This window comes from Blennius ocellaris, assembly GCF_963422515.1.
Source record: "Blennius ocellaris genome assembly, chromosome: 4".
In the NCBI taxonomy this organism is placed as follows: Eukaryota; Metazoa; Chordata; class Actinopteri; order Blenniiformes; family Blenniidae; genus Blennius; species Blennius ocellaris.
This window is the reverse complement of record NC_137653.1, coordinates 28,484,397-28,509,616: the sequence shown is the minus strand read 5'-3', so window position 1 is coordinate 28,509,616 and position 25,220 is coordinate 28,484,397. Positions and strand designations below refer to the sequence as shown.

The 25,220-nt window shown below is 42.0% G+C and overlaps 1 protein-coding gene across 1 annotated transcript in view; it reads left to right on the top strand.

Moving 5' to 3' along the window:
- LOC308129099 (receptor-type tyrosine-protein phosphatase gamma-like) overlaps positions 1-25,220 on the top strand; it is a gene marked incomplete at its 5' end in the record, with an annotated part of 494,500 nt that overhangs the window by 290,035 nt on the left and 179,245 nt on the right. The window contains 2 exons of the mRNA XM_080494877.1: positions 544-726; positions 16,303-16,451. Of these exons, the coding sequence (XP_080351003.1) occupies positions 544-726; positions 16,303-16,451 (332 nt within the window). The remainder of the gene's footprint in view (positions 1-543; positions 727-16,302; positions 16,452-25,220) is intronic.

Below are 25,220 nucleotides of genomic sequence, written 5' to 3'. Positions count from 1 at the left end.
CCGGGGGCACCCGGCAGCGACAGCCCTGATCCCTGAACAGTTTGGTGTTAAAGTGGCGGCTCGTGACATTTCAGCCTCCCGATATCTCCGTCTGCCAGCGCCTGCACAAAGTGACCAACGCTCAAATACTCTGGCCTCAGGCGCTCACTCTGGACATCTACTGTACACACACACACACACACACACACACACACACACACACACACACACACACATGCATGCCTGCTTTCTCATGACTTATCTGAGGACTTCAGAAATTGTTTGATCTCTGCAGGCCTCTGCAGAGGGTCACCTGAAGTGATTTCCAGTACAAGGTCAGCATTAGGAACTAAATATAGAACTATTTCTTGGTATAACTTTACAGAAGGTCACAGCGTGGCCCTGCAGTGGAGGCATTTCTGAAGCTTTTCTGCGTTGCAGATAACTCGGCACCACTCGCTGCTTTCATTCCAGACAAAGTGATTCTGAAATGTTATTTTCCCCCAGCTGCACTTCACTCCACCCTTCAAGTAATGAGACTGTTGCCTGTCTTGTTTCGGTCAGGTATATACGGGCCAGACGAGGGCTGGGCGTCCGCCTACCCGGAGTGTCGGGAGAGAAACCAGTCTCCAATCAACATCGTGGACCAGGATACGAAAATATCCACTGAGTATCAGGAGCTGACTCTGGAGGGCTTCGAGGCAGAATCTTCTAACAAGACATCTATGAAGAACACTGGGAAAACAGGTATGATGGCGAGAGCTCTGCTGTTGCTGACTGTCAGACTGGCTTCAATGGAAAACGACACTTTAGCAGTTTTGCAGCTTTAGTTTTGCGATAGCTGTGTGTCAGTGTCTTGTCCTATATAACAAAGCTGTGATGATGGTCACGTCTGGTCTGTGGGGGCAGACAAATTGCTTTCATAAGGACTGTCCATCCTAAAGCAAAGCTTGACTGCTTCCACTCGACCACTGCCGAGTTCCAGCAAGCACAATGTACCGGTCGTAGTTCTTCCTCTGAGCACTGGAGGGCAGCAGGGAGCAAATGGCTGTTCCTAAGAAATGTAATTTACTGTTTTTAATATTGTAGTTATACAGTCTCCTGATACTTTTCCATCTCTCAGACTGGTCTCAGCACAGAGTGTGGGACCATATTGGAACCGTTCCGAAAAATGGGGTGTTCATTCCAAATTACCCCAAATTTGTCCAGTTGACAGGAAATGGATTGGTGAGCAACAGTTATTGTTTTTTTGCACAAAACTCTTGCGATCCCTGGCCACGCCATAAAGTTTGTCATTTCACAATGAAACAGGAAGTGCAGTGTAAATAGCCTGAACGTGCTCAACTCAGCCTCAAACTTCACATGATCACAGTCCTGCTCTGATAAATCCCATTGACTAGTATATACTCACACAGAGAGCGCCACCTGGTGGATGGCCAGGAAGTGATGCTTTACGAGCCTGTACATGCTGGACTCAGGCTGAAACTTTACATCTATTGTCACAGTCAGCCCTCATCACATCCACAGGCCAAAATACACTGTCAGTCGCAGTGCCAGCTGGGGGACATGCTTCCAATCCAGCAAGGCTGCTGGGACCTGTTCAACACTGCTTTAATGTAGTGCTGTCAAAACTACATTTTGTTAATTGATTTGAAACGTTTCATTGGTTAATTTTTTTTTTTTTAAATAAACTTAATTAACTTAATTTTGTTTACTTCCATTTCTTTCTTTTTTTCCTTTTTTTTTAATCCCTTACCAGAGCAGCAGCATGTGCAGCATCTCTGGATGCAGCACCGTGACTAAAGAGCAGCACAATACCAAGTGGAATAATATTAAGGCAGAACGTTTCACATTAAAAGTTCTCTGAAAACTGAATGAGAGAGTAAAAGTCAATAGCTTTACTTTGAAAAGCCAAAATTTTACAACTGCAGTAGTAATTCTGCAGCAAAACAGCAGGTTGCCATGTTGGCTGACCAGGAGCCACCAAACTGCTAAAACTGGAGGAAAGACTGCAGGTAAAATATTCATTTATACTCTTTACCTGGCTCTCCTGTATACTGTGTGTGTGTGTGTGTGTGTGTCTATATTACACTATATTACTGTCACTTTAATAAGTAGTAATAAGTTTACAACTTTATTTCTAGAAATATTTAAATTGTCAAAGTGGTGGACCTGCACTCTAACAAAACTCAGACTTATTTTAGATGTTTATCAATTAATTAATGTATGTTTGTATTATTTTGCTGATCTTGGAGAGAAACGCTTTCACCAAAAGCTAAAAGCACGTTATAAAAATAGTCTTTTATTTTAAATATAGTCTCTGTGTGTTGAATCAACATTAATTCTTTGGTTTTTCCTGAAAAAATATCCATTCCTTGCTTCAGTCTTCAGGAGAAAAACAATGCGATTAATTGCAATTAATTATTATTTATTTATTGACAGCACTACTTTAATTATAATTCCACATTTTTCCATCTGTGACTAGCTTGTTAACTTTGATTGTTCCTTGACAAATGATGAAAAATAAGAAATACCGTGGTTTAAACACAATGTAAGCGACTCTTTATGGCCAACAATGCATTACTGCAAAAGGTCGGCCATGCTTTATGGCCAGGTGTGTTCGGGGCCTCAAAAGCTGAAGTTTGACACCTCTAATAACCCCGGCTCATATCAGCAGATGTCTGAACGCCAAACATCTGTTGCATCACGTTCCTGCACACCGTTATAAAACAAGACAGGTGCAATATGCAGCCAGTCATCTCTGATGAAGAGCGCACGTCCCGTTTCCATTCAGACATGCTCCATCCGTATTAGTACAAGTGCGGTGGCAGGTGTCAGTGTGCGTCGGATTCAGCGGCGGGCCATCTGCATTCGCCTCTCCTGGCATGTCGAGGACCCTCCTTGTCAGCCACAGGTATTTTTCACCGTTGCCGGCTGTCACGAAGATGGATGATCCTCTCCCCCCTCGCCGGAGAAATGGAGTTGAAAGGCTTGTGAGGCCACAGGTGGTTGTCGCCGCCGTCGACAGCGTTTTGAATGGCGTGCAGAGCGCAGCTGTGTGTTCAGGAGCAGAGCTTCATTTCCTCAATGTGTCATGTGACCACAGGTTTCAATGAACTGTCTGCAGCCGGACCGTAACCTGAAATATATCAGAATGAAGACTATTGATCGAATAATGAGATGTGATAATTAAATAATTATAAGACTTGTGTATCATAATAATGTTAGATCGTCTATTCGATCTGAAAAATAGTGAATGTACAAAATACATCCAGTCAGATAGTTTGACTCTTTTTTTCAAAATTACATTTCTTTATCAATTTGTTATAAGCAATATGCTGCAAAACAGAGGGTAGATAATACAACTCCTTCAGGGTAATGATGGCAATAAAAGCATGCTGATTAAAAAAAAGGAAAAAAGCTTAAAGGTATAGTAGAGGATTTTCTTCTTCCGGGTGGATCATCAAAATAACTGGTCCTCCCAATTGTCAATCATTCTGGTGATATATGACGTAAGGCCGTCGTACGTGCTCGTCCCTGCGCGCAGCTCACTCCACACGGTTCTCATCAAGCCGGTGGCCGACCCGACGCATTATATTCGGACATTTTTACACAGTTTCACCCCCTCTGGTGCAAATCTTCTTGTAAAGTGAGCTTATGTGAGCGATGCCGACTTGTGACTTGTAAACAGAGCGTGCACGAGGAGAACTGGGCTCGTGCACGACTCTCGCACGCGTTTTAGTAGGCGTTCCGTCTCCGGAGCAGGTACAGCGTTGCGCATGCGCACTTTTTTCAAACGGTGGAGAGGGCGGTTCTTTCCTAAAATTCCTGAAAATCCTCCTGTATACCTTTAAGAGAAATCTCAACAAGGTAAAAGCCTGAAATTATTATGGATTAGAAACCATTGTGTATGAACACGAGCAGGCTTCAGCGCCAAATCCTGCAACCAGGGTCAAATGTGGCTCTTCAACCTTTTTATAGCGGCAACATGAAGCGTTCACAAAGTTTTCCGTCAGTACATGATTGACTTAATTTTCATTTTATGTACATGACAGATTAATTTTTAAAATCACTCAAATCTCTTGGCTGAAAAGAACTTTAAAAAAGACATTATAAGTAAAATGGTTAAAATGGGCAAACATATAAAACCACAAGAAATGAGAGGGAAACAATTGGAATCACTACAATTTCACACACAAAAACACAAACTGCTTTAAAAAAGAGCCAAAATGGTTAAAACAGTTAAATGTCTCAAAAATGTTGAAAAAAAAGGCTGAAACTGCTCAAAATAGATCAATACCACTAAAAATGTAATGAAATGTTCACCATCCTAAACTGTAATTGAAAGTTCATATAAGCAACATAAGATAAAATGTTTAATGTGTTTCAAAACTGTATGAAACATTAAAGCTGTGTTGGCCTGGTTTTAAAGGTGAAATGTGTTTTGCTGCTCCAGTAAAATTTGATTTGCGGAAAAGTGACAAAAACATCTCTTTTGGTCATAAAGGCTGCAGACCCCTGCCCAAATGTAAAAGAACAATAAAGTCAGAAATTGGTTTCCGATGGACTGCGGTGAAAGAGCTTCCTGATTTCTCTTGGAGGTACAGGACACGAAGCCGTCCAGGCTGAACAAGAGATGAAGCATCCAGCTTGTAATGAGTGCAAAGTCTCCATGCAGGCACCATCTGTGGTGGTGTGGCGGTGTGATAGTGCACATGGCATGTGTGAGGGCTCCACCGCAACTTCAAGTTTTCAAGCAACATATGCTGCAGTCCTTTTACAGTGACGCTTATCTTTCATTCAGAAAGTTTTATTTCCAACCACGTTCTGCATATGGACTCCAGCAGCATGGTGGAATAAATCCAGGTGCTAAACTACACTGTTAATGGTTAATGATCGTCAAATTAGTTTTCTTTATAATTTATACACTTTTACAACCTCAACTATGCATCTGTGAGGAAAACAGTGAGTGAAAAGAACCACACATTCACACGCAGTCTCTCATTATGCGGTGGTGCAGACAGAACCGGAGACAGTACATGCATCGTCTAGCAATCCAACCGTAACCACAGAATGCAGCCTGCTTTTTATAGGCAGTGGTAGAATGAAATGAGGAGCGAGCGTAATACAAGAGGCTAACACGGCATGAAATACAGATTCTTTTGAGCAGCACGCGGCAGCCGCTCCAAATAAATAGCATGTTTCTGGCTGTGACGGCGCTCGGATGGTTGTAAATATAACTAGGGGGGATATTCATGCCAAACAGGAAGGCGAGCAGGAGCTAACTGCTAAACTTATCTGAAGGGGGCAGATTTAGATTTCGAGGTATTGGAGTGTACGTAAGCATTACCAGGAGCTCGCAGGATCCCACATAATGTGATAAGCTCACTGCCAGGACACTGGCTCAGGACATTTTTAGCCCTGCTGCTGGTAAGGCCTATTTATAGTAGAAATCAGCCATCATTATTTGTTCCTTTCCGGTTTCTCCAGCCATTTCAAACAATCTGATGGGAGCGAGTATGGAGATACAGTTCATTCGAGATGCCGTTGGTGCTCACATTCTCATAAGTAAAAAAAAAACAAACAAAAAAAACCTCTAAAACTAGTTACACTGCTGGTTTGACCCGTTGACTTATTGAATCATCACAGTCTGGCTTCTGAAATGGCTGTTTCAAAAATGTTTGACAAGATTTTGTGTAAATAGAGTTTGGTTAGTATTAAGGCTGTTCACTGGTCTCGTGATTCGATTCTGTTCATCTTGTCAACGATTCAATTCAATTCCACAATGCATAACTATGAGTTACATCCCAAATGTATTTTCTAACTGCTCACAGCTCACTTTCCTGCTCGTTTTCCCATGAAGTCAGATGAATATGAACTTCCTTTTTACTTTAGAAAATATGAAACATCATAAACATGACTTTAGTCCTAAACATGGTTTTAGGCAGTGAGCCGTCCAGCCGTCATTTGGACGATCAATTTTTGGAGAAGACAGCCGAGAAAATAGCAGACATGTTGCTCAAAGCCTCTAGAATATGTGTATAATGGCCATCACAACTTATCACCGTCTCATTTTGCTTAAATGAACCTTTTTTCCCCCAAAATATAGCGAATTATCGGCTTTAGTCATCAACTCGCGACTGGCTTCCAGTTTGTATTACACCCAGAAAAGAGCAACATGATTAGTCAATTAATACCATGTGGTATAAACAAGTAATGAAGTTTGGGATGAGGTGAGTCAGGTACAGGTACAGGTACAGGTACAGGTACAGGTACAGGTCCAGGTACAGGTCCAGGTACAGGTACAGGTACAGGTCCAGGTACAGGTCCAGGTACAGGTACAGGTACAGGAACAGGTACAGGTACAGGTACAGGAACAGGTACAGGTACAGGTACAGGTACAGGTACAGGTACAGGTCCAGGTACAGGTACAGGTACAGGTCCAGGTCCAGGTACAGGTACAGGTACAGGTACAGGAACAGGTACAGGAACAGGTACAGGAACAGGTACAGGTACAGGTACAGGAACAGGTCCAGGTACAGGAACAGGTACAGGTACAGGAACAGGAACATGTACAGGTACAGGTACAGGAACAGGTCCAGGTACAGGAACAGGTACAGGTACAGGTACAGGTACAGGTACCGGTACAGGTACAGGAACAGGTACAGGTACAGGTACAGGTACAGGTACAGGAACAGGTACAGGAACAGGTACAGGAACAGGTACAGGTACAGGTACAGGAACAGGTACAGGTACAGGTACAGGTACAGGTACAGGAACAGGTACAGGTACAGGTACAGGTACAGGTACAGGTACAGGAACAGGTACAGGTACAGGTACAGGAACAGGTACAGGTACAGGTACAGGTACAGGAACAGGTCCAGGTACAGGAACAGGTACAGGAACAGGTACAGGTACAGGTACAGGAACAGGTACAGGTACAGGTACAGGTACAGGTACAGGTACAGGAACAGGTCCAGGAACAGGTCCAGGAACAGGTACAGGTACAGGTACAGGAACAGGTACAGGTACAGGTACAGGAACAGGAACAGGTACAGGTACAGGTACAGGAACAGGAACAGGTACAGGTACAGGTACAGGAACAGGTACAGGAACAGGTCCAGGTACAGGTACAGGAACAGGTACAGGTACAGGTACAGGTACAGGAACAGGTACAGGTACAGGTACAGGTACAGGTACAGGTACAGGTACAGGAACAGGTACAGGTACAGGTACAGGAACAGGTACAGGTACAGGTACAGGTACAGGAACAGGTACAGGAACAGGTACAGGAACAGGTACAGGTACAGGTACAGGTACAGAAGATAAAACTATCACCTATGAAAAGAAGCTATTACCTTCAAAGATAAAAAGACATTTTCTTTAACAAAGCAAGAACGTATATTAGATGCATCAGCAGATGCATCTAATATGCAGATGCATTGTTTGCATCAGCAAAAATGTCAAGGAGAAATTACTGTTTAAAAGCTAAATCTACATGTCACAATGTAGTATTTAGTAGTGAAGAATGTATTAGAATACACCATTTATGGTCTATTTCTTATATATTTATATTATATTCTTATATGTGTATATTTTCTTTTTTTTCTTTTTTATATCGCACCCCCCCCCCCCCCCACCAAGATGGTCCGAACACAGCAAACAAGAATATTTACAACAGTAAATGCTATAATGGCATCCATACGGTGCAGTGTGCTTCACAAGGGAAATATTTAAATGTTACTAAATATCTAAATGTTTAATCAAAATGTAAACGAAGGATGCACTGATACCACTTTTCTGAAGTATGTGTGAAAGTATCTGTGCTAACCTTTAGTTCATTGCTGATACGAAAACGGATACGAATACTAATTAAATATGCCATAAAACTTAATTCATACTCCCTAGGTAAAGGATATGTGAATATGATATGTGATGTGATGCGCAGCTCCTGAGAGTTTTAATCAACATGTAGCATCGCTGCGGCGTGAGCCCTGAAACTCTAGCACGTAGCATGTAGCATGTCGCATGTCGCATGTAGTAGGCTGCGTGCTGATGAGCAACATTGGGCTGACTCTGTTGGTCTAAATTTTTCTGGTGCTGTACGAACTAAATCGCAGACATTACTCATACTCTCTTGTGTATGTGCATGCCGGCGGGCATCGTTGCTGCATGATGCGTACGTCATGATCAATTATGTGTCTGCACTGCTATGCATTGTAGAAATGATTACCTTCAACACCGCTACTAGAGAGACGTCACGCACTCGTGGGCGGGCATAGAGCAATAAATCACCATCGGATTGGCCACATATACAAGACACATGTATTGCATGCAATATCAGTGTTGTCCTCATGAACACGGAGCAGACAACAGAAGCGTTGCTTCCTCACATGAGACGAGCTGTCTGCCGTCTCCACCTGCTGCTGAGTTCCCTTTCCCTCCACTCTGACTCACTGCAGATTTTAAATCACATGTGATGAGACAGAAACAAAATAACGTCATGTCTGGAGCTCAGACCATCAGGAGCGCTTTGTAGTGTGACTTTTTACTTCTTTTTTGTTTTTGTTTGTTTTTTAAATCATTTGGTTTACAAGTGAAGCAAATGCAAACCAAAATTCTCCAAAGACCTTAACAATGTCCCACCGTGTTTATCGTAAGTGGAACTCACGCATCGCGATGGCCCCCCCTGGTGGCTGATCCAGTCACTGACCACTCACCCGTCCTATAACACAAAGTAACCCCTCAAAAACACCACTGAAAAATAACTCTTAAACAATTTAAATAAGATGTGTGCAACGCTAATGAGCAAAACAACCATGTTTTGTGATTTTCCATCAAATCAAATTTAACTGGATCCGAAAAACATTTTTAACCTTTAAAATGAGGCAACCACAGCTTTTTAAGTTTCATATATTCAGTAGTTTTGAAACAAAAACTGTATCTTTTGATGCTTTAATGACATTGCAATTAAAATATATTGGATTCCTAGTACATTGGAACAATGGAACATTTTATTACATTATCAGCTGATTTTGTACCTGATTTTAGCAGTTCCATCCTTCTTTTCCAGCATTTTGCCAGATGTTTTTTTTTTGTTTTTACTTTTTAGAATAGAATAGAAATACATTATTAATCCATTTTGGCATTGCTTCACACAGAATAAACAGAAACAAAGCTTAATGTGAAACAAGACAGGATAAAATGTAATTAAATTTTAATATGTACAAGGCTTAACAGTGAATAATAGAAGCATAGAGAGGATGAAATTAGCTAAAACACAACAAACACTATTTGCAGGGAGGCTTATGGCCACGGGAATGAAGGAAAAACATTTTAACCATTTTATCTATTTTCTAAGCAGTTCTGCTTTTTTCAAGCTTTTGTTCTTCTCTTTGAAAAATTCTGGTCATTTTAGCATGTTTCCACATTTTCCTTGTTTTTCCAAAAAGCCTTTTTTTCATCCAAGAGATAAAAGTCATGATGATAATGACTCAGGGGTGTAAATCACATAAATATAAAGAAGATATTTATCGAGGTATAACTTAGGAAAAGCTTCTGGGAGCCACAACAGAGGAGCCAAAGAGCCACAGGTGGCTCCAGAACAGCAGGTTGCAGAGCCCTGGTGTAGTCACATGACAACACCAGGGTATTGTGAAGAGATACAGTATGAAAAACAAAGTACTGTATTTTCCACACTATAAGGCACACCAGATTATAAGGTGCACCTACATTGATTGACATAATTTACAACTTTGTTCATATATAAGATGCACCACATTATAAGACACATGGAATAGACCAGTGGTCAGCAACATTTATAGCTCAAAGCCATTAGGTTACATTTTCCACTGACTCCAACACCCAGAGAGATGCACACACTTTATTTTGACAGTCCTACCTGCAGCCTATGCCAGGAGGACACTACACACAAAACCTTCTTCACTGCTGGTTGACAACTTACAACTACCGGTAATAAACTAAACTACATGAACTAAGCAACAAAAACACAACACAACACAATTATTACCGACACCACAAACCAAATATAACCCCCAATAATTGCATTTAAAACACCACAAGCAGAAACTCCCATAATTCATTGCAGCTATCGGCTGCACTGAGGAGCTCAGGATGCAAGGCATGATGGGAATTCATGTTTTGTGTTGTTGGAGGTTATTGTGGGTTGTTGTTGGGCTTGGTGTTGTGTTGATTGTGTTTATTGTGTTTTTGTTCCCCAGTTTAGGGAGTAATTATTTCATCTAGTTTATTTTGGTTTGTTAGAATGTTGGTGTGCAACCATGAGTGATGAAGGTGTTGTGTGGAGTGTCGTCCGCTCTGAAGATCCAGTTGTGAAGTTATAGTTGTCAAAATAAAAGCTTCTGGTTGTTCAGCTGTCAAATAGCAGTCTCCAGTAGAGCAATTCTTCCATATATAAGGCGCACCGGGTTATAAGGCGCACTGGCAGCTTTTGAGAAAATTTGAGGTATTTAGGTGCCTTATAGGGTGGAAAATACAGTGAATAATTCAAACAAGACGAGTGCTGTATATGACTGGAAGAGGTACAAATTCAAGCTTTAACCAGAGCTTGCTTTAAATGTATCTGCTGTGTCCCACCGCCCTGCAGACACCTGCAGTCCAGAATAGACACTGCAGGTCTAAATGCTCAATTTTGATTTATTGCCAATCCAATTTCTCTGCATGATCGTTCACACTACATTTTAACCGCGACCTCCATCAGACGTCATCGGACCTCAGAACGACATCCTGTGACGACAGAAGAAGGCGTGACGTCATGCCGAGCACGCTGTTTACGGAATTAAATACCGATGCCACGCCAGTCCGTTCACTCCATGGATATTCATTTTCAAGTGGTTGTTGCAATAGGATCCGATAGAATCGAGACTCCGGTGCAGAATTGTTACGTCCGTGGTGGGGGAGTCATGTTTGCGACTTGACCGTTCAGACAGCAGTCGTGTTGTCAGACATCCGATACATATCTGATTTGGCACCACAGATGATCGAGGCCTGGTTCTGCCGTGAAACAAATCCGAATTGCAACATTAGCACGGTCACAAAACCAAATTGGATATGAGTCACTTGTGAGAAGGAAATCAGACATAGGTCGCTTTTCCCTACAGTGTCAGGTTACCATTAGATAACATGATGAACTGAAGATCAGTAAATCAGGATTTCAGATTTTGCAGTGTTTGTTTTGTGTTTTTGTTGTCAGACTTCACACAAGTGAGTCCACACAAGCCCGCCCCTCAGCCCAGCCCCAAAAGCTTCAGGATGCCTCAAAACAAGTCAAGGAGTTCAACAAATATTTTCTTTGGTTGTGATGGACTTTTACCACCTCTGTTTGCAAAGTGGCGATGACCTGGTACATAGTGCTCTATCAAGTTGCTCATAATGGACTTGAGCTCAGATTCACAGTCAGTCATGCAGTGACCAAGCACAATTTGTTTAGAAACCAAACTCCATCATGTCTGTAAGCACAATGCTCAAAGTGATATATTGTAGTTCCTTGCTGTTTCTACCCTGCTGGGAGGGTTGGGCTGGGATGTGGTGGGTTCTGGTGAGCTGGGTCTTCCAGAACCTGACCATCATGTAGAGTGTGTGCTGATGAAACCCCTGATGACCCTCGTCGTTTATTGAGCTCTGCACGTTGATGGTGCCATTTGCCGTTGCAGTCGGAGTGTAAATTATACAGTTATCCACTTAGGCAAATGTCAACTAACTTTCAAAACAACAACACAGCGGTAACGGCGGGGGAAATTAAAAAAATATTGCTCCTGCAGCTGTTTCTGTTTCCTTTGGAGTGGCATGGTGACAGGGTTGGTTTGCAGCAGTCATTGAATTGCAGTAACACAATCAACCGTTACTGCAGAAAATGACAAGTTTGACATTAAATGAGGACTTTTTTTTCTCCCCAGATGATTTTAAGTGAAAAACGTTAGCTAGAAATCCTGTTGTGTGAGTGAACGAAAGCACACGGCTCTACGGCGTCTCACATGAACAATACAGGATTCCGCCATCTTGGTTTTTGTGGATTATGAGCCACGTGAGTGACAGAGGCTCCGCCCATTGACCTGGTCCTGTTCATAGAAAGCACAGAAAACAAGGAGGATGGGTGATGATTATTTGTCAAGAAAAGTGTATTTGTTCAATATTCAGGAAGTATACATCCAGTGACATAGTGCCACGACACATTAACAAGACTGGAATACACACTGAGGAATCAGGACAAGACACTGCTGTTAATCAAATAACAGTGAGATGACTTCATCAGGATGGAAGGACAAATGGGATTTCATATAAACAGACATCAGCCTCAAATAGAAAAATACATGACAGAGACATGACGAGGCAGTCTGGTTAACATCGACTTGATCTGTGTGAACAGAACATGAAATGTTCATGACTCTTTGCCAAAAGTAAAACTCATGGCTTCATAAAAACACCTTCAAAGTAATTCAATGGGGCATTTTCTGAGTTCCCAATGTCTTTTAGCATACTTTTTTTTTTTTTATATAACCACAGAGAACCACTGTTTGTATAATCAATATGAGAAACTACAAAATAGGACAATAGACAAATCCACTGAGACAAGACTGGATGGACACTTGCTGTTAAATCACTGCTTTGACGACGAGGACGAGGCGCAACTGTATAAAACACAGCCTTTCTTAAACCTTTATTCAGCATGGCCAAGCACAAATCACTACAAACTATTCACAAATTATGGAGAACACTGGAAACTGAACACTGCATCCCAACTTACAAAGTGGAGCTTCAAGACACACTGGCTGTATCTCATACAGCACTTTTCCATAACACAGTTCTTGCAGAACTCGGCTCGCCTCACATTAACTCAGTTTCGGTCATTTTCCATGACGTCAGAGTCGTCAGAGCAAGGCGTCCATGTGTGGCCATCAGCTTGGAGACTTCTGGATGCACTCTCTTGTTGCAGGTTGTTCCGTCTAGCTCACACTGAATCCTCTCGTCGTCCACCAAAAAATAGTCTGCACCTGTTTGTTGCTCCACGGCATTCATCCATGATCTGTCTTGTGAATGTCTTTTTAAAATGGCGGGATTACTCCTTATGAACAACACACTCTTCTGACTCATCCAGTGATGTCACGCCCCGGCCAATCAGTGGCCTGCCATCTGTCAATGTCCGATTTTCACCTCAACTCAATTTACTTGGAACTGCGGTGGAGCAGCTACTAGAAAAGTACCAGGTATCAGGTACTAACATGTAATGGAAAAGCCTAAAAACTGTACAATCGAGTCGAGTAGGTGATAATTGCCATTACTGTTCAGATGTAACAGTCCTGTGCTGAAAACACAAACTGCTTTTCTCTGACAAAACTGTTCATTCAATAACAATAATAAAAACAATCAGTCTTTCAGTTCAGGGTTGCAGGAGTTCATCAGGCACGATACGCTCCAGGCAGGTCGACAGAACTATTTGCAAATAGTTAGTATAATCTCACAGAAGCTTTGAAACATCACTGCATGTAGAATATATTTAAACATGTGACGTTAAAGGATGGGAGAGATGAAGAACAAACTATTCCTCAGTGTGTCAAAGCGTCTCTGCAGTGTTTTTGAGCTGCACTGATGGATTGAGGTCACAGAGTAAACGTCTTGTCCACCTCGACACCAATCTCTCTACAGCTGAGATTTGAAACATCTGTTTGTTCATCTAATAGCTCAATCAGGCAAGGTGGAACCAACACGGCTTGTCGTAGGAGAGAAACGGCAAGCTGACCTTCAGGTGGAGGATCACCAGGTTACTGAAAGCAAAAGCGCAGGAAACGAAAAAGAGCCATCAGCTCAGCACAAGCCCCCTCCTCAAGACCACCCAGAGAAATGACTGGGAAGGAGGATAATGGGCACCTGCAAAGTAAGAAACACAGCCCAGCATAATTTAAATGGCTTTGCGGGCGTCGCAGCATGTAGAGAGCCGTGTAAAAATGCTAACACAAACAACAGCTGCGAAACAAAATGGCGCGCAGCTTCTGCTCGCCCCGCTACATAATGCATGGCTAACAAGACAAATGTCCCCGTGCCTCTCCCATGAATTATGCATGGAGTCTGCACTGTTTCTAAACACCAGATGAGCGTTTTATCTGTGGAGGGATCACCTGGCTGAGATGCTGCTGAACGCTGTGATGGAAACGTTAACAGTAAGAGGCGGGGGGATTATTCTCCCACGTCGTGTGGAACAAATTCATCTCTGAGACGTGACTCGGCTCTGCAGCCTGACTTTAACTTTCTGACCTCAACATGCATGCAACATTTTTTTTCCCCGAAATTGTGTTTACTTGCTAAACGGAGTTCCACCAACAACAACCTTTACAATCTTTGCACTGTGTCGACATTATACAAACCGATCATTAGTTTGACAAGTAGGGTCAGGAACTCCTTGGAGGAGGGGGGCAAAGAAAACCTTAAAAAGATAGGAGAAAAACCTGTTGGTTGTTTGGATTTGTTATTTGATGAGAAAAGAAGGTGATCTTAGATTATGTGGGGTGAAGCAACAAAGCCAGGCCGCTGGCTAAAACCTAAAGGCTAATGGCTACAGGATAATGTTTACGGCTAAAGGCTAATAGGTAAAGGCTAATGGTTAACTGCACTGACTGATGTTGAGCTGAATTTGTTTCATTTTTTTTCCTTCTAAATGTCTAAACATATTTTCTCCCCATCATTCCTAAATTGTTTTCCGTCTCCACAACAAGGAAAACGGTGTAATTCATATACAAGGGTTATAGGTGGCACTGTAACTCTGCCACAGAAATACGCCAAGAATGGAGAAGAAGACATGGAGCATGCACAAATGGAGAATTGCTTCTACAGTAGCTTCTGCAGCTCGATCAGAAGCTTGTAGTCCACCATTGTTGTTGCTGTTAAGTTACGTTGCGGAGAGGGTCGCTGGGTTATCGAGTGGAGAGGTGGCACGATAACATCATCGTTTTCAGCAAATGAGCCTTTTGCCAAACCACAACTGAAATTCCTCCACTCCCGAACCTGTTTTCAAAACAACGCCAATGTCAAGCTCCTAAAACACCACAGCATGTGTTTGATCGACCAAGAAGTATGCGGTTGCATGAAATGGCATTGTCATTTGGACAGGGCCTGAGTTAACAATGGATGCATGCTGATGATTGATGGGGATATTTTGAACATGCCTTTATTATACTACTTGGAAAACCACTCTCACTGATCAAAGTTGAGATATTTGACTATGGAGGAAGGCGCAGAGAGAAAGACACGCACCAAATACAGCCACCAAATAAGTGGAGGATTGAAGGAAAGCTCATTCACCGACAGGAAGAACATGCAAGCTCATTATAGTCTCCAAAGCCCAGCACGGGTTCAAACCCAGAACCTTTTCATGATGAGGCAAAGTGTTAATCACGACATACTGTATATAATCTCATGAGCTCAAAAAATGAGAACTAATTGATGAAATGAGCAGGTAAAAGTACAGAAGGAACTAGGAATAAGCGGAAATGATCAAATCAAACCAAGACTTTTTAATCTCATGATCAAGTTTTTTTTTTTTTCCAGTGTGATGAGTAATCCAGGACTTTGACTCCATTTCCTAACCAGGTCATATTTCCAGTTTCAGCTCGACCCTGTTCCCATCCTCAGAAGCATTTCCTTGAGCATTTAGAATGGACTGGGTTGTGTGTTGTCAAGTTTTGCAATAGTTCAAGACCGTTGGAGAAACTTCATGAAGTGACAAACTTCTTCCTCTCTGAATGCGACAGAGCCGTCGGGTGAAGTGGGAGAAAGACGTGGTTAATGGAACATGGGAATCCTTTCAGAGCCATTTGTGAATTCAAAAATAAGGACACGTCTTAATTCTCACTATATTTCTGTGAGATGTGATGGAATAACAAAGGGCCCCGCCAGGCAATTTTCGGCGGCTGAAGAGAACAGTTTTGTCTGGAAAATTAGCCCCTCATTTGAGAGCTTGGCTTAAAGGCTGATAGAAAATGACAGAAATGGTCTTGTGTTAGCCGTCTTCCTCCCAGCAAATCTAAAAGATAAACACATTTACCTTTAGCATGTCCTCAAAACACGTTTCTTTTGTCTGCGTCTCTGCAAACCTCAACGGGCTTTAATGGTGCGAGTGTGTCCTCGCACACGGTTTGATCGTTCCGTGCAATCTTGAAAATCTGGCTTCATGTCAACAACAGACACCAATTTTCTCCCCCGTGTGTTTCTTTGAGTGGAGTGATTACCATGTATGCTGAAGTGATGTGCAGTGACCAGACCACTCACTCTGCTCCTCTGTTTTTCTTCCAGTGGCCATTATGTTGAAAGATGATTACTTTGTTCGGGGAGCGGGCCTGCCTGGGAGGTTTAAGGCAGAAAAAGTGGAGTTTCACTGGGGACCAAGCAACGGATCTGAAGGTTCTGAACACAGCATCAACAGCCGGCGTTACCCTGTAGAGGTAAGCTCAACCTAACCAACCCTACACAGCCTTTGTCGTAAATATCCAGTGTTGTGTTACCCACTCACCCATCAGCGGTAAATCCGACTCCTGCAAGGTGCTCACCCATCAGCAGCAGCTTCAGATTCTCTCTCTTTTGCAAGCACTCTTTGGCAAGTGTAAATGAGAAACCAGGACTTGAGCCACTCGAGTCCCAACTCATTGTGTGTGACGTTGATCGCCTGCACGTGTTCACAGCGCCGCTCCCAAAGTCAAATATCTGGTCCGATGTCTCCTCCGTACTGCCGTCTATTCATCGGCTTCCTGTTTCATTTGGGATACGATCACAATCATGCAACTTCTTTTGGCAGGAGTGTGCTCATACCTGACCTTCATTAAAAAAGTAATCATCCAAGCTTCTTGGAGCTGTCAGAGCGGTCCTGCACAGTCCCAGCTTTCAGCATTAGAGTTAGTGGTTAGCATTTGTGTTAGCTGATTTTCTTTGTTCATTTTATTCCAAACCAGTAAAAAAGCAGGAAATAATTAAGTCAGAACTAATTCTGCGCTTCTAATGGCAACACGAAAGACTTCCCACTCTAATTTGATATTACAATCTGGTCAATGATCTGCTTTTTTCATGAATTTTGATTATAGCCATTATTGTTGAAAATACTTAGATGATAACTGACTGAAACAGACTAGTAAAGTGTTTGTGCGACCATTAACATTTGAATTAAACGGAGTGACTGATTCAGTCTTCAGTGACACAATAACCCCACTACTTTTTGATCGATCTGGCCAAACATCTCAGCAAACTGTAAAATATTGAAAGAAAGATTTTATTTATTTATTTGAATCCTTTTTTCTTCAAAGTAGCGGACACAACACAACACTGAAACTCGAGATCTGGAGCTGAGGTATTCGTGATGCTGCCATGAAAGCTATCAAACTAGCATTAACCTCAAATCCATGTTGTCAGCATATAAAAACACCCATAATGCAACAGTGACAGGACAGGATCTCTGGGCATTTCGCTGTGTTTTGCACAAGAGCGTTACATGAACATTGGATTTATGTTGAAATGGGAGTCATTTTCTGGTAGAAAACAGCAGGCTTGCTGGTTATTGTGGCACCAGTTTACCAGTCTGGCCCACTCAAGAAGAAACTGGACTCTGTGTGGATGGATTGATCAACTAAACTCCAAAGTTGTAGGAGGTTTGTGTGGTTGGATGGTGTTACAGAACATCCACTTCAAACATGAATATCGAAATTCATTTCATTTGCTCATGTGGTCATTTTTTGCCCTGAATCTTTAACTGTAAGCTGCTCGGTGTCTTATTTAAGAAAATTCTGGCAGAACTCAGATTTGACGGCTCACAAAAAGTCTCTGGAGGCCTTGATCATAGAAATCTATCTTTGACACACTGATTGATGTCAGTTTCATTTCTAAGAGTGTAATAGTGGAGAGAGATGAGTCTGAAGTGGACGTTTAAAAAACTAAGCAAACAAAACTTATCAAACTTAAATGCGCTTTTTCTTTCTGTTAGTGGTTATTAGTAAGTAAATTATGTGAGTATATGCATTAATTTAATCTATCTGGTCAGCTTACATTTAGAAAAGCCCTCATCCATTCACTCATGTGATCAATGTGTCGGGTGGAGCTGGTGCAGGTTCTAGACATGAAAGCATCAGATCAATACCTGGTCCACTTCTTTCACATCGCAATCAGTTTGAGGCTGTGTGTTAAACAACAGGAGCCACAATTAAGTTTTGAATATCAAAACTGTATGTTTAAATGCAATTGTGTTTAGGTGTTTCTGCAAGTGTTCATGTACATCAGTCATTCTCCTGGAGGCTGAAATGTCAGCCATCTCCCTGTCTGGCCTCTCCGAGAGACTCGCCTCTGTGCTGCAAATGGCCAAACAAATGAATATGTATAGTTTGACATTTGTTAGATCAGCTGACGGTTCAGCTTGATATTGTAATCTTCTCTTTCCATTCTACTTTTTGTCTTGTTTTGCTTCTTTTAAGCTTTTTCAGCAAAGTTGGATAAAGGTGCCTTTGTGTCAGCGTCTGAGAGTCTGGCATGGAAATGATGCATTCCGTGTTTGAGAAGATCACGTCGCTGTCTGCCTCACTGAGCGGTTCTTCTGAAAACACAGACGTTCCGATAGGAATATATTGCACACCTCTCCGGAGCAGTTGTATATATATTGCTGGATTTATAATGTGTCGTCACAACTGATTTAGCATGGAAACATCTTCATGTTCGAGTGAAAGTTTTCTCTCCTATGCACAAACACACACACACACACACACACACACACACACACACACACACACACACACACACACACACACACACACACACACAGACACACACACGTTTTCTATAGAAAATGTTCTATATTTTGTGTTTACATGGTAACATTTTGAAAATGATGTCCATTTTGCACGGAAAGACCAGAAACCATGAAAACGTTGTATTTTTCATGATGGGCCATGAGTTAGTACTGTTCTTTGTTTGTGTAATAAAACAATACACTATAAACATTAACAAAGGTAGCACACGGACATTCTAGTGGACAGACGACCAAGTTGGATTGTTATCACGGTGACTGTCAAAATAAAACTACCAAGTCCCAGGAAAATATGGACGGGGAGTCATGACAGTCTGGATGCAACATTTTTCTTATTGTCCTTCTAACCGAACATCTGCAGGTGGTGGTGCGCATGGCCAGGAGCATTGTTTCTGCCGTCTCATTGGAGATGGAGCATTTTCAAAAAGTTGTATTTTCAGTGGCACTCAACCAAAGCTCATTCACAAGCAGACCAACTGTAAATGTAAAGACAAACTTAAGACAAAAATGTTTCCAAACAGTACTTGTAAAACTGTGTGGGATCTGCAAACTAAACATTATAAAGTTTTCACGTTTGTGGTAAAGAAGCTCCTGGTCATTACAGATAAATCTAAATACTTACTTTGACAAAAAAAACAAAACTCTTGTGAATTTGCAAACAACTCAGTCGCAGGTGTTGGACGCCCACAGACTGCTCTTCACTTCACCTTGGGAAAGTTAACTTTGAGATACTGTTTGACCAACACATTCCTCCAAAACAACAGAATCACTCCCAAAACAGCATATCAGACTTTTTTAATGTAGTTTTTCTCAAAATATGTTTGTTACAGTCATGTGAGCTTTAGACATCCAAAATATTTCATGGTTTGAATTGAAGAAAGTGCATACAGAGTTATTTAGTTTTTAGCTTTAAAAACTTGTGAGAGTGTCTCAAAGCCTTTATCTCACATGAGAAGGTCCCTGGTTCGAGTCCATGTTGGGATTTTCTCAAACTGGCTACCACAGTCTGCTGTGACTGTATTTATTTCTGAAGCCACACCACTGAAAGTCCCATTGTACATATGTTTTAAGAGTTATTGATGTGGACCTTTTCTGACAGTTTAATATATACAGATGGAGTAGATGTCACATGTTGTTCAGCGTTCACCCAAGTAGCCTTCAGCCAATGAGAATGTCCTCAAAATGTCTCTGAAAATATTTCACCAAAACTTGTTTCCCCGCAGTATTTGATTTGAAGTGATTCTGGTTGTTTCTGTGAGTCTGTAGTCGGATAGAAAGCTCTCGACAGTGTGCTCAGAATGTGCCACTGTGAGCGGCAGGGGCATCAGATTGTAAAGCTCCCTCAGCATGGCCTCTGATGCCGGCTCACACACACTCCCAGCATCAGCCCAGTGATGGGAACAGACTTTGATTGCTGTGCAGCTCCCGGTTCAACTTTTTTCATTGCCAACAGTGCACAATGTTATCTCTGCAGGGAGAGAAGGGAACGCTGATATGCCGACACGCATGCATGCACACATATGTACACACAGCACGTGGTCAACGAGGATTGCAAAAACAGGTGGAATCATTTCTTCACTTTCATTGGTGGAAATTCCACCCTCAAATTCAAAACACAGCCTATTGAAAGAAAAACAGGCCCAGTTATTCTCTTACTGTTATGTGATTCACCGACAGGTCAACTAAGCAATTGGCCAAGAAGAAATCAAACAATGCAACCAGACACATGCAGAGACCAGAGCTCAAAGACTTTAGAGCAGACAGAAACGCAGAAGATGCGGGACGAGCAGATGAATCAATCAGCTCCATCATTATGATGGCTGATGAAGGCAACCGTGAGAGACGAAGTTGTGGGAGGTGGGTGACTTCTGAATAAGCCTCCAGGGTTGTACTAGGTCTGCAGTCGTCTGTATTGAATCAAGGATCTGTAGATGAGTGAAGGTTGGCCTCTGCATTCTGATCCAACAGAACTGCAACACAAATGTCAGGCCAAAAGAACATTTCCACGCAGGCTGCCAACATTTTTCGAGGCTGATCTGCCAAAACATTCGCGAGACGCAAACATTCACCAACATCAACACAGTGTGGTTCTGCAGGTTTCTTCCTGTTAAACGGGAGTTTTTTTCCTTTGCACCGTCTCCCCTGCTCACTCATGTGGACTTGTTGGTTTTTGATGATGATGGTGGTGGTGCTGAAGCTTCATGCTCCGTCTGCAGGGAGTGGATCTGTCTGATGAGGCGAATGGAGAATCCCTACCCCCTACCCATTTGAATGTTTGACTCCATACACCCACCCAAACCAGGGTATGAATCCCTACCCACAATCTCTCTTGACAGTCTGTCCTCTCTTTACTTTTATTTACTTTTATCCCTTAACCCCAACTCGAACAGCAGGAAAGCTCCACCTCTGAGTCTGGTTCTGCAAGTTTCTTCCTGTTAAAACGGAGTCTTTCCTTTTCACCGTCTCTTCTGCGTGCTCATTTGGAATTGTTACTTTTTCTCTGTAAAACCTCCTCGAGATGACTATGTTGTGTTTGGCACTATAAATACAACTGAACTGAACCTTAGATGCTAGGCCATGGTAGAACATGGTAGGCCTTGGTAGACCATGGTCTATACTAGGGATGTCCGATAATATCGGCCCGCCGATATTATCGGCCGATATTGACTTAAAAATGTAATATTTGGAAATATCGGTATCGGATTTTTACAACCAATATTGGAATTTCCGAGTCTGCATGAACGCAGCATGGGACGTTTACGGGCGCGCGCTTGATGACGCTTAACAACAACAAATACAACATGCTAGACTCGTGGCTAAGAAGGAGAAGCCCGGTGAATGAAATGTCCGTGGAGGACTGGAGGCTCAACCAGGCCCTCTTCCCTGCTGGACCAGTACCTGACTGCACCCTGCACCAGTGTTGACAGTGAACCAGTGTTCAGCACTGGTACCAGTACCTGACTGCACCCTGCACCAGTGTTGACAGTGAACCAGTGTTCAGCACTGGTACCAGTACCTGACTGCACCCTGCACCAGTGTTGACAGTGAACCAGTGTTCAGCACTGGTACCAGTACCTGACTGCACCCTGCACCAGTGTTGACAGTGAACCAGTGTTCACACTGGTACCAGTACCTGACTGCACCCTGCACCAGTGTTGACGGTGAACCAGTGTTCAGCACTGGTACCAGTACCTGACTGCACCCTGCACCAGTGTTGACGGTGAACCAGTGTTCAGCACTGGTACCAGTACCTGACTGCACCCTGCACCAGTGTTGACGGTGAGCCACTGTTCAGCACTGGTACCAGTACCTGACTGCACCCTGCACCAGTGTTGACAGTGAACCACTGTTCAGCACTGGTACCAGTACCTGACTGCACCCTGCACCAGTGTTGACAGTGAACCAGTGTTCAGCACTGGTACCAGTACCTGACTGCACCCTGCACCAGTGTTGACAGTGAACCAGTGTTCAGCACTGGTACCAGTACCTGACTGCACCCTGCACCAGTGTTGACAGTGAACCAGTGTATTCATACAGAACAATCTTCCTCTTACACATGAGGACATGGGAAAAAGAAATAGACCAGTTATATGGACGAGACAACTTCAGTCTTTGTTTTTGTTGCACTTTAAAGGAGGGCTGTTTTAATTTTGTGAGCATTTCTGTGCCTTTCTTGTTTATATTTGCACTATTTTGTTACTCTTAAAAGAGATTGAGCCCAGTTTGAGTCTATTATTTGACAAGTTATGTCCAGTTATTCATTCATTGACTGTTTACAACTAATGGACTGAAGATATGCCTCTTCCTTTTTTTTATATTGTCTGTGGTGTTGTTGAGTTTGTTGTTGAGGTTTCTCTCTAACACTAAATAAATATGGCACTTTTTTCCAGAATTTAAGTTGTTGTTCTCTTATTTTTCTCAGTGTGTACATTTGGAAAGCCATGTTTGATTCACATATGCATCCAGTGGGGCATCACAATAAAATTAGGCATAATGTGTTAATTCCACAGTAGGAGTTATTTTATGTTGTTGTTACCTAACAGTTTTGATGTAAAAAGCCAGCATATATCGGTATCGGTGATATCGGTATCGGTGATATCGGTATCGGAAATTAAGAGTTGGACAATATCGGAATATCGGATATCGGTAGAAAAGCCAATATCGAGCATCCCTAGTCTATACCATGGGAGACCATGCTAGGCCATTGACGCCAAACAATAATATGTTGGCGTCATACAGCTCAATGATGCAATACAACAAATACGTTAGAAAGTCGTTGCCAGTTGTGCCTGGTGTGTTCAGAAGAGCACAGCTGACCTTCTATCTCATGAAACTGCTCACAAACAGTGCACTAACAGTTCTACTAGAATAGATCGAAGAGATAAAAGTATTGCCACTAAGTTCCCAGTGAGGGAGCCACATTGTTTCCCATTGTTTACCTTTGGAGAAAAAAGACCCACAAAGGCATTCTTTATTTCTGTGCATCACTTCCCTTTACTATTCCCAGTGGAAGCAACAGACTCTCAGCCCAATGTGTTTTTGCCAAACTGACTGACTCCCTGCTTTGTTTCGACCTAAACACTCTGCGGTTTCGCACTCTGTCCACAGTTCACTCATGAGTCTTTCATCCAGTTTTCTTTATCAATGCTTGGAAATTGTGGAATAATTCAATAATGATCATTCCTAAATCACCTTGTAATAATTCCCATAATTCCCCTTTTATTTCCCAATTCACTGTGCAAGAAAAACCATCGATTTTATTGCCAGGCCCTCCCTAATCAACACTGAAATGTTCAATATAATTCTGACTGAGCATGTTTTGCTTCAGATGAAGATCCAGCTCAGATTAGGACCTGTTCTCTGAGATCTACCGTCTGTGGGACCAGTTTGACTCATTCCACATGTTTCCAACTTGATCAGATGTGTCTATGATGGGGTGTTGGAGTATTAGTTGGAAGTATTGTAAAGAAAAGATTAAACACTCGAGCCCACATGTCACATCAGTTGCAATAAAACATATTTTTCCCTTTTCGACTGACCTGAATTCACTGTTTTTGTGAAGTGTGGCACAGCTTTCCCTGCTGATTTCAATGCAGAGGCAAAAAGAAAATAAATCTAGTTGTTAATGAAATCATGGCAGACAAAGGCACACATAGCATCTGTCTAGACAGACTTCATTATGAACAACATGTTTTTGTCTTAAATTTGTCTTATTGCTAAAAGTTCATGTTTTTAATATTCCATATTAAATATTCCTGACTTCAGCCTAAACTGTGTCACAGGTATCAAACAATACAGAATGTAATTAGATTTTTGTGACTCAGCTTCCAATTTAGGTTTATTGATTCAAAACATCTAATATACAGAACTTGTTTCATGTATGTGTCTATACATTGACAAAAAAAGTTTTCTTTTGGGCAGGTTTGGACAGATTAATCCCTGGAAAAAGTTTAGCAACATAATATACTAAAGTTGACTATTGATTTCATTATGTAATAATGGCTTTAGTAATTAGTGCAGGGCCGACCCATAACAATGAGCTTATTATTAGAGATCTTCAACAACGAAGAATGGCTGGTGATCCAGCGCCATAAACTCAGTGATTTTCTTGTTAATTGCCTTGGGCCTTGGTCGTCTCTCTCGATGGCTTTGACCAGACGCTCCAGAGTCCTCCTGGCTGGCGGCGGAGTGTTAGCCACAACTGTACTCGCATCCTCAGACTCTCCATGCACTATTGTTTCCATGGTGAAAGTTCAAATAAATTGTAATATAGGATGTGCTGAAACTGGTAGACCTTTTACTTTCATTCTATACTTCGGTTGAACATTCATCGCATGCTCCAGTCGTGTTTTTTTTTAATTGTCTCTAGAATTTGTAATCTCTTCAATGAGTTCAGTTAATGCTGATGATGTTGAGCGGTTAGATCTAAGTCCGTACTAACTATCTGATAACAAGTTGCATTTTTCTATGAATTTGTCTAATCTGTCATTGAAGAGTTTTTCAAGGATTTTATAGAATTGTGGGAGAAGAGAAACAGGCCTGTAGTTTGTGAAGTGTTGTCTGTCACCTTTCTTGTGAAGCATAATGTCTTTCGCAGTTTTCATTTTACTTGGAAATTGCCCTGTTTGAAATAATAAATTAAAGATCTAAGTTAACAGCATGGAAATACCAAGAATGACTTTTTCCACGATTGTCATGTCGAATTCATCACAGTCAGTGGATGTTTTATTTTAACATTTATTGACAGTTTCTATAACCTCTTGCTCATCAGTGGCTTCCAGAAACATTGAACTTTGTCTTGGTTTTTTTTCTACCAGTACTACATGTACTGTAGTACTCCATTCTGTTGATTGAGGAGGAATGTTATCTGCCAGGTTTGGTCTAACATTAACAAAGAATTCACCATGTCGTTGATATTGATGTCATTTTC